The 9,542-nt window shown below is 38.0% G+C and overlaps 1 protein-coding gene across 1 annotated transcript in view; it reads left to right on the top strand.

Annotated features, from left to right (window-relative positions):
- LOC107572877 (USP6 N-terminal-like protein) overlaps nucleotides 1–9,542 on the top strand; it is a 28,375-nt gene that overhangs the window by 4,711 nt on the left and 14,122 nt on the right. The window contains exons 2-5 of the mRNA XM_016259301.1: nucleotides 4,852–4,925; nucleotides 6,733–6,818; nucleotides 7,145–7,184; nucleotides 9,089–9,169. Of these exons, the coding sequence (XP_016114787.1) occupies nucleotides 4,860–4,925; nucleotides 6,733–6,818; nucleotides 7,145–7,184; nucleotides 9,089–9,169 (273 nt within the window). The 5' untranslated portion in view covers nucleotides 4,852–4,859. The remainder of the gene's footprint in view (nucleotides 1–4,851; nucleotides 4,926–6,732; nucleotides 6,819–7,144; nucleotides 7,185–9,088; nucleotides 9,170–9,542) is intronic.

Here is a 9,542-nt window from a genome sequence, read left to right as displayed (position 1 = left end):
AAGGGGGGGGGGGGGGTGAATAGGCTGAGCTATTTTAACTAGGGCTGCACGATAAATCGCATGCATATTTAACGCGCATCTTGTCAGTAAAGTCGGTTCTGTGTAGTAAATGCTTCTCCATGTGAAAGCCCGCAGGTGATGGAGATTTACCACTGATTAAAGAACCGACTTTACTGACAAGATGCGCGTTAAATATGCATGCGATTTATCGTGCAGCCCTAATTTTAACAGAACATTGCTATTGTTGTTAATTTGTTAGACTTGGGCAACACACAATGAACAGTTTTTCATTGTGTATAAGCACCAGGCTTAGCCTAATCATCAATCAAAATTATAATAATATTAATAATAATAAAAAAAAAAAATAATAATAATAAAAGTCGGATGGATTGGATGGATTGTTATAGTTCACCCCCAAAAAATGATAACACAAATGAAGACATTTTTTAATGAAACCTAAGACATTTCTCCTCCACTGAACGTTATATGAACTTTTCGAAGCATTAACATTTTGGTATAATGGACTTTTAGAACTCTCTCGGGTTTCATTAAAAATACGTTAATTTGTGAGGATGAATAAAACTCTTATGGGTTTGGAACAACAATGGTGAGTAAATAATGACAGAATTTTTGTTCCAATTTTCATAGCTCTTCAAATTAGAAAAAAACAAACAAACTGGAAGCACTATAAAAAATATTAAGAAAATATACTATATTAATATAAGAAAATATTATTCTTAATTCCTTTTTCCTGTGATGAATTACTCTCGGTTACTCCAAGTTAGGCTTATGCACATAAGTTTAAGATATTGGCATATGGACTTTAGGTTGTGACATTGTGTTTAATTATTAAATCCACTTGTTTGTTTCCCAGGGATATTTCATAGTGTGCATCACATGCTAAACTAATAGTCCAGACTTGTTCTCTGCACAGTTTGAGAAGATCCATGGAATACAATACATGAGATCTTACAAACCCCCTATTTATTTATTTATTTATTTATGTTAATTTATTGGTTGTTTGCCTCTTGGGTTTCGGTGAGATTCTGCAGCTTGGTTGCGTAACTTCAAATTACGTGGTCAGGCCATGGAAAGTCCGAGCCTGATGTGAAACTGATGTGGCTAAACTTCACTTTTGTACACAGTTTATTGAATATAACCTACATGGGAAAGTTCAAGTATTTCTTGAAGTCATTCTCAAAACGAACCCAAAGCTGTCCATGAAAGGTGAATATTCACACTTCCATGTAAACTGTAGTGCATCTCTGCTATGTGTATTGTTGTATGTCTGCATATTGGCTACTGCCAGTAAAAACTGCTGAATTGAGCACAGATCAGTGTTAAGGATCTTTCCCCATCAGCACCTTTTCATTGCCCTCCTGCCGCTGACCTGTGATTGATTGTATTCACAAAGGAAACGCTCCTGCTGTGCAAACAACAGCCTGGTGGTGGTGACACACCTATGCCTTTGGCCATCCATCACATGGTATTTTCAACAGGATCCAACTGTGGATTTAGAGCTTGCATTTAATTTAAAGGAGTGATGTATGATGCATTTTGCAGTGGTGTAAATAAAAATAAAAATTCCGGTATGCTGTTGTCAAAATGGGTAAAAACCATTTTCGAAAAGTTGAAATTGTTTACATTAACAAAACAGTTTAGTTTCACTTAGACCTTAGATCTTTAGCATCTTACATAATTGCACTTAAATTGTGCCACTGGTTATGTCTGAAAACAAGTCACAGCAGACTTGTAATTGAAAGCATGTGGTTATTTGTTAAGATCTGTGGGTGACTTCCATCTCTTTAGTTTCATGAGAAATTTGAAACACAGTTTTGGCTTTAACCTTTGCTTGGACAGTGATAAACCTGTTTGATCAGCCTTGAAGCTGGTTTATTTTGTTAAGCCTAAAGAAAGATGTTTCATCATGGTTTTAAGTAACCATTTATTGCACAAGGATGGACGGTAGTCCTAGTGGCCCACATTTTTGATCCCATGATTTCTGTCAAGCCATTAAGTTCCCCGACTCATAGACGAGACTCACTGTGGTAAATAAATTATGCTTGCATCTCTTGCTAGCTGTGACCTGTTTTCTCTGGTCAGCTTATAGGAGACTTAATGCTTCTCAGAGAAGCCTTTCCCTACAGCAGTAACAGAAATCAAGGTGTTTTAGCACAAGATCAAGTCTTATGCCTGTGATCTGTTTCTTGTGGCACATTTGACTTCTCAAGAGGTTGATGATTGCGTGCAGAAAGAATTTGGATAGTGCTGTTTCATTATTTAATCACCTAGCCTACATGTTGAAAATCTGTACAGCGTATGACTCTATTTCTTCCGTGGAACACAAATGAAGAAATGCTGAATAATGTAGGCTAACTCCTACATTATTGTGGGCTGTTTATTTGTACATTATTCCGTATTTCACAGAAAACATCCTGCTAACATATTAAGAAGTTTAAAATACTATCAGGAAAAAAAATTGTAAAAATTTTACCTTTTATGGGTACATAATCTTGTTTTTTGCACATTCTCTACCTCTAAAGGTGCACATTAGTACCTTAAAGTAGTAGGCTAATATGTACCCTTAATGTATACATTGGGGTAAATAAGGTAAAAAGTTATCCCTTTGAGGGCACTGCCCCAGTGACAAGCCGTTGTACCCCTAAAGGTACAATTTTAGCCAATTTTTTTTTTCTCGAGAGTGAAGGGAAGTTTGAAAGGGAAATTTGGGTTTCCATTTATACGATCTGAATGGGACAGGTGGTTAAACAAAGAAAGGTGCCCATGTGTCTCAGCAGAGCAGTTGTCTGGTGAACTGTAGACTCTAAGAGTCCCACCTGTGCACAGAGAATGTGAACTAACAGACCTCGACAGTTTTCAACACATGGTGGCAAGTATCAGCTGCGAAAGTCCTGCTCTGTCAATTTCTGATTCCATTGCGTCGCCACAGAGGTTCAAAGGACCAAGTAACACTTCCTTCATAGTTAATTTGATTCCTCAAACAAGAGGAGACAAAATGAGAAGTGTTTACATTTTCTTTCTAGAATCTAATTGGTCTAACTTTTGAGTCACACTTTTGAGTTGCATTTTTATTCAAATTGACTTACACAGACAAATTATTAATGGTTAATTCACCCTGAAATAACCAGATTATCTTTCACAATGGGGCTAGTTATTACCAGCACAGAACCAAAAATGTGGTAATATTTTAGTAGGGACCTATTCTCACTATTAACTAGTTGCTTATTAGCATGCCTATTATTAAAGGTTTAGTTCACCCCAAAATGAAAATTCTGTCATTAAGTACTCACCCTCATGTCGTTCCAAACCCGTAAGACCTTCATTCATCTCTGGAACACAAATTAAGATATTTTTGATGGAATCTGAGAGCTCTCTGACCCTCCCATAGACAGCAACGCAACTGAAATGTTCCCAGACAGAAACGTAGCAAGAACATCGGTAAAACAGTCCATGTGACATCAGTCGCTCGACTTCAGTTTTGCGAAGCTACAAGAATACTTTTTGTGTGCAAAGAAAACAAAACTGACGACTTTATTCAACAATTCCTCTCCTCCGAGTTACTGTCTTCCACCATTTTGGAGAGTATCACAATGCATATGCACGCTTTACCCTAAGTGTAAACAACGCTGATTACACTGATTACGTTCTTGGGTACTCTCCAAAATGGCAGAAGACGTAATTTGGGGGGAGAAGAATTGTTAAATAAATTATGTAATTTTTGTTTTCTTTGCACACAAAAAGTATTCTCATAGCTTCGCAAAACTGAAGTCGAGCCACTGATGTCACATGGACTGTTTTACCGATGTCCTTTCTACGTTTCTGGACCTGTGAACATTTCAGTTGCGTTTCTGTATATGCAGGGTCAGAGAGCTCTCAAAAATATCTTAATTTGTGTTCCGAAGATGAACGAAGGTCTTACGGGTTTGGAACGACATGAGGGTGAGTACTTAATGACAGAATTTTCATTTTGGGGTGAACTCTGTATATGCAGGGTCAGAGAGCTCTCAAAAAGATCTTAATTTGTGTTCCGAAGATGAACGAAGGTCTTACGGGTTTTGAACGAAGTGAGGGTGAGTCATTAATGGCATAATTTTCATTTTGGGGTGAACTAACCCTTTAATATATTGGCTGTTTATTAGTACTTATTGAGCACATATTCAGCATGACCATATTCTACATCCCTAATTCTACCCAGTACCTAAACTTAACAACTACCTTAATAACTATTAATAAGCTGAAAATTAGGAGTTTGAGGCAAAAGTCGTAATTAATAGTTTGTTAATAGGGAGAATTGGACCTTAAAATAAAGTGTGCCCGAAAATGTACTTGCTCAAATATCAAATTGCCATCAAAGCTTGGGTTTCTGTATGAATCTGACCACATTGGTTCATCTACATGGAAAGGTAAAGGCTGAATTGTTGGCCTACACAGCGATGTGTAATAGTTGATGGATTGCCCATGTGACTTAAGTCCTGGTCTTTCTTGTGCACTGTGTGAGTTTTTTCTCCAGCACTTTTCCTGACAAGAATGTTGTCTGAAGAATTAGCTGACATCACAGCACTTGTCTGTTTTTGGCTCATGATGAATGAATGTGCAACTCCACCTCACATGGATGTCTGTCAGCTTCAGGCAGAACTTGGATGAATTTTGTTATATTGATGGAATGTAGATGCCTCATCATTTTCATGTGTTTTAGCCAAGCAGACCTGAAGGTGGCTCAGTAGAGGATTAGTAAAGCATCATATTCAACGACCTCTTATGAACAAGTTTGCACGTGCCTAGATGAGCCAATTTACTCAAAGTCTTCTGTTTGTTTTGATCCTTTTCCAGATTTTGAAATGAAGAAGGACATTGATACTCTAATAGCTGAAGAACGGGCTGAGATCATCAAAAAATATGAGAAGGCAAGTTACATCCTTTTAGTTGTCTACCTTCTGACTTTCTGTAGTTTTGATCTTTGACCGGTTCAGCCGATGTCCAGACAAGGGGAAACTGGTTAATGATTGTCCATGACCCTCAGTGACATGGACAGCAATGCATACTGACAAAGTACCCCAAGTAAAGTAGTAAGTGGTCATTAATCAGATCAGATGCTTTTGCATTACACGCAGTCCTCTTGGAGATGCCAAGATTTGGGGTACGCCACTGCTTGGAGTAGCCTAGGGTGTATTGTGTATTGCTCAAGGGAATGATTGTGATAGCTCATGGATCAACTATCCCAGATATTTAACCACTAGACTACACCACCCAAAAGTTACTGCAGTTTGCTGTTCTTGGCAAGGAACAGCTTTCCTTAGAAATGCTGCACAAAACTTATGTGAGAAGTTATTGAAATGCTGATATACCAATGTTTTTTTAACTAGGTAGGGCCGTTGTTCACTGACGAGTTGCGCAAAACCACGTTCATATTTGCTTTTTTTGTGCAGCTCGTCAGTGAACAACGGCTCTGTGTAGTTAATGCTGCTCAATGTGAAAGCACGCACGTGATGGAGATTTACCACTGATTACAGAACCGGCTTTACTGATAAGATGCGCGTTAAATATCGCATGCGATTTATCGGGCAGCCCTATTCCATATACAGCTTGCAAAACCAGCAAGTTTTAGCTTTCAGACACAGCCAAAATCTTTTGAGGAGGAAGTGTTTTGACGGACAACAGCTGGATGTCATGCTAACATTGCTGCTACACTCAAATATTGACTACAGTCTGCATACTTGGAAGTTCTCAGCGTACTTCAGATACCTTTAGATAAGGCTGTGGAGCATAGACAGATAAGATGTTCAGGATAGACAGAAATATAATCTGTTAGCAGAAATTGTAGATTCTGGGGGTTTCTTGTTTCAATCTATTTTGGAGATCTGAATTGTTCTATACAAGAAGTGGGGTGTTTTCAAATGTTCTTTCTTAAAAGGAATAGGCTAGTTAAGCCAAAATACAAATTTGCTGAAAAATGTATTCACCCCCAGATCATCAATGATTGTTCATGGTAAGAGAGTTACATCAATTTAGCATTACATCACTTGCTCACCAATGGATCCTCTGCAGTGAATGGGTGCCGTCAGAATGAGAGTCCAAACAGCTGATAAAAACATCACAATAACCCACAAGTAATCCAGGCCATTAAGTCCAGGTTTAACTGGATGAGTCACATTTGAAGCCATTTTAAAATAGTTTGGCTAATGAACTATATTAAAGGGGTCATATGATGCAATTTCAATTTTTCCTTTCTCTAGTGGTAGTATTGTTGCCGCCGCCATGTCATGAAGTCGCTGTGTGTTTCGTTGTGTTTGTTTGGTCTTCCAAAAGAGGACGATATCCGCTTCGTCATGCCTGGAGCTAGGGCTGGACAATAATTCAATATCAATATGTATCACGATATAATTTGCCATTAATTAACATCTTGTGAAGTGAAAAGCTGCATATTTGTAAGAAGCAAATCCATCATTAAGGCATTTCAACTTTAAACCATCACTTCTGGCCAAAAAACAAATCCGTAATCCATAATAATGTTTCCTTCAGAAGTAATTTAGACTGTTTTGCTTGTAAACGGTGCTTTATATGTGCATATTTCTCTCCGAATTCATACAAGATGACTTTTTCGACTGGAGAAAATTTGGGGAACTATTCCTTTAAGAGTTCCAGTCATCTCTTGGTTTGAGGGTCTTTTGCCTTTGCTCCAGTTTCTCAGTTTGTTTGTTGGGCCGGTTGCAGGGCAGGCAGGAGGGTGTGCACATTAACCCCTGGGAGGATGCCGACTACAGCATCTACAAGGTCACGGACCGCTTCGGTTTCCTGCAGTAAGTCTCGCCTGTCCTGGCAGTTTTAACACTCAGTCTAGCGAGACGATGTCTTCAGTTGAAGATGTTAAATGCTCAACTGTTTCATCAGAGAATATGTGCGAACTATGTTATGAAGAATATGGCTTTTATGTGTATTTTGGGTAATAGATGACTGTGACCGTTAGAACGTGTTGTCAGGATTTCTTTTCATAAATCCACAGTAAAATCTCATGTTATTTGAATGAAGCTTCTGATTCATGTAAATATATATACTATACTTCTGATTCATGTAATACTTGTACAGGTTAAACAATAATTTCCCCTTTGTAATTTGTTTTTCTCAGTGAAGAGGAACTGCCGACACCGACCGCAGCGGAGGATAAGGTGACTTTAGGATATCAGCTTTCTTTGCACCTGAAATTACTGTTAAATCTTTTATGGCACAATTCAGTTTAGAGAAATTAGCCCATTGAATTATGGTGTTCTTGCTGAATGTTCTCTTTGTTTTACGAATATTTTAGATTTAAGACTAAAATTCAGTGTGCTGTTTCCCTAGTACAAACTCCAGGAGGTTGAAAGAGAGGAAAAATGGGTGAAGATGGTGAAAAAGTGGTCAGTAAAATGTTTAAATATTTTTACTATTTAAAATCGCTTTCTATTTGAATAGGTTTTAAAATGTAATTTATTCCTGTGACCATACATAGCTAAAATTTCAGCATCATTACTCCAGTCACATGATCCTTCAGAAATCATTTTAATATGCTGATTTGCTGATTATCAATATTTAAAACGGTTGAGTAAATTTTTTTTTCAGGATTCTTTGATGAATAGAAAGATCCAAAGATCAGCATTTATCTGAAATAAAAAGCTTTTGTAACATTATTCCATTCAGTATAATTTTTATAATTTTTTGGGAAAGAAATTATAGAAATTAATACTTTTATTTAGCAAGGATACTTAAAATTTATCAAAAGTGATGATAAAGGCTTTTATAATGTTAGAAAATATTTCTATTTCAGATAAATAAACCATAAATCATATCGATATCGGAATTATATCGTATCCACCGAAATTAAGAAATATATCGTGATATCAATTTTGGCCATATCGTCCAGCCCTACCTGGAGCTGATCCGTGCTGGTCGCTGAGGAAATACATAAACTTTGCGCTGTGGATCGCCGGATCGGCTTTCACCGTGGACGAAGCGGAGTCCAGCCCGGGGTCATCACATGTGGTTGCTGCAAGCCCGCCGGACGCTCCTTCGTCGAATCCGCCAGCCGCGTACTTTGTTTGGTCTTCCAAAAGAGCACACGACTAGAAATCAGTGGTTAAGTTGTATTTACAACACTGTTCCAGAACAGTTCAACCCAAATATTCAGATGTGTGCAGCACATTTTATGGAGGACTGTTTCCTGATCCTGGGAGAGTAGACTACAAGCCGGCTGTTCTGACTCACAGCCTGTAAGTATGTTTTTTATATTTAAAGGATTTGCCACTGATGATTCAAACGCGAGTTTTGAGGAGTGTAGAGTAGCACTTGTTGTTTGTAATTTCTCCGATCACAAATGCAGACATGGCTTTATGTTTACGTGGCGCGATGCAGCACAACGCGTAAAAAGACAGTATAAGTCATTATAATCCATAATTATGTCCCCACTGGATGCAACAGGCAGGAGGGTGTGCACATTAACCCCTGGGAGGATGCCGACTACAGCATCTACAAGGTCACGGACCGCTTCGGTTTCCTGCAGTAAGTCTCGCCTGTCCTGGCAGTTTTAACACTCAGTCTAGCGAGACGATGTCTTCAGTTGAAGATGTTAAATGCTCAACTGTTTCATCAGAGAATATGTGCGAACTATGTTATGAAGAATATGGCTTTTATGTGTATTTTGGGTAATAATTGACTGTGACCGTTAGAACGTGTTGTCAGGATTTCTTTTCATAAATCCACAGTAAAATCTCATGTTATTTGAATGAAGCTTTTGATTCATGCAAATATATATACTATACTACTGATTCATGTAATACTTGTACAGGTTAAACAATAATTTCCCCTTTGTAATTTGTTTTTCTCAGTGAAGAGGAACTGCCGACACCGACCGCAGCGGAGGATAAGGTGACTTTAGGATATCAGCTTTCTTTGCACCTGAAATTACTGTTAAATCTTTTATGGCACAATTCAGTTTAGAGAAATTAGCCCATTGAATTATGGTGTTCTTGCTGAATGTTCTCTTTGTTTTACGAATATTTTAGATTTAAGACTAAAATTCAGTGTGCTGTTTCCCTAGTACAAACTCCAGGAGGTTGAAAGAGAGGAAAAATGGGTGAAGATGGTGAAAAAGTGGGACAAGTACCGCAACAGTGAAAAGGTAACTTATAAATGTGATCGTTCCAGGTTTAACTGGATGAGTCACATTTGAAGCCATTTTAAAATAGTTTGGCTAATGAACTATAATAAAGGGGTCATATGATGCGATTTCAATTTTTCCTTTCTCTTTGGAGTGTTACAAGCTGTTCGTGCATAAAGAAGATCTGTAAAGTTGCAAAGACTAAAGTCTCAAATCCAAAGAGATATTCTTTATAAAAGTTAAGAGTCAGCCACGTCTACCTAAAATGGCTCGTTCTAATACACCCCACATGTCTACCTCACTATGTGGGAAGATTTGCATAACGCCGCCCAAATGTTCACGCAAAGAAAGAAGGCGTAACTTTTACTCTCGCTGTAGTATTGTTGTTGCCGCC

The sequence above is a fragment of the Sinocyclocheilus grahami genome, unplaced genomic scaffold (assembly GCF_001515645.1).
Source record: "Sinocyclocheilus grahami isolate Dianchi unplaced genomic scaffold, SAMN03320097.WGS_v1.1 scaffold1827.1, whole genome shotgun sequence".
NCBI lineage: Eukaryota > Metazoa > Chordata > Actinopteri > Cypriniformes > Cyprinidae > Sinocyclocheilus > Sinocyclocheilus grahami.
This window is presented reverse-complemented; position numbering and strand designations above follow the sequence as displayed.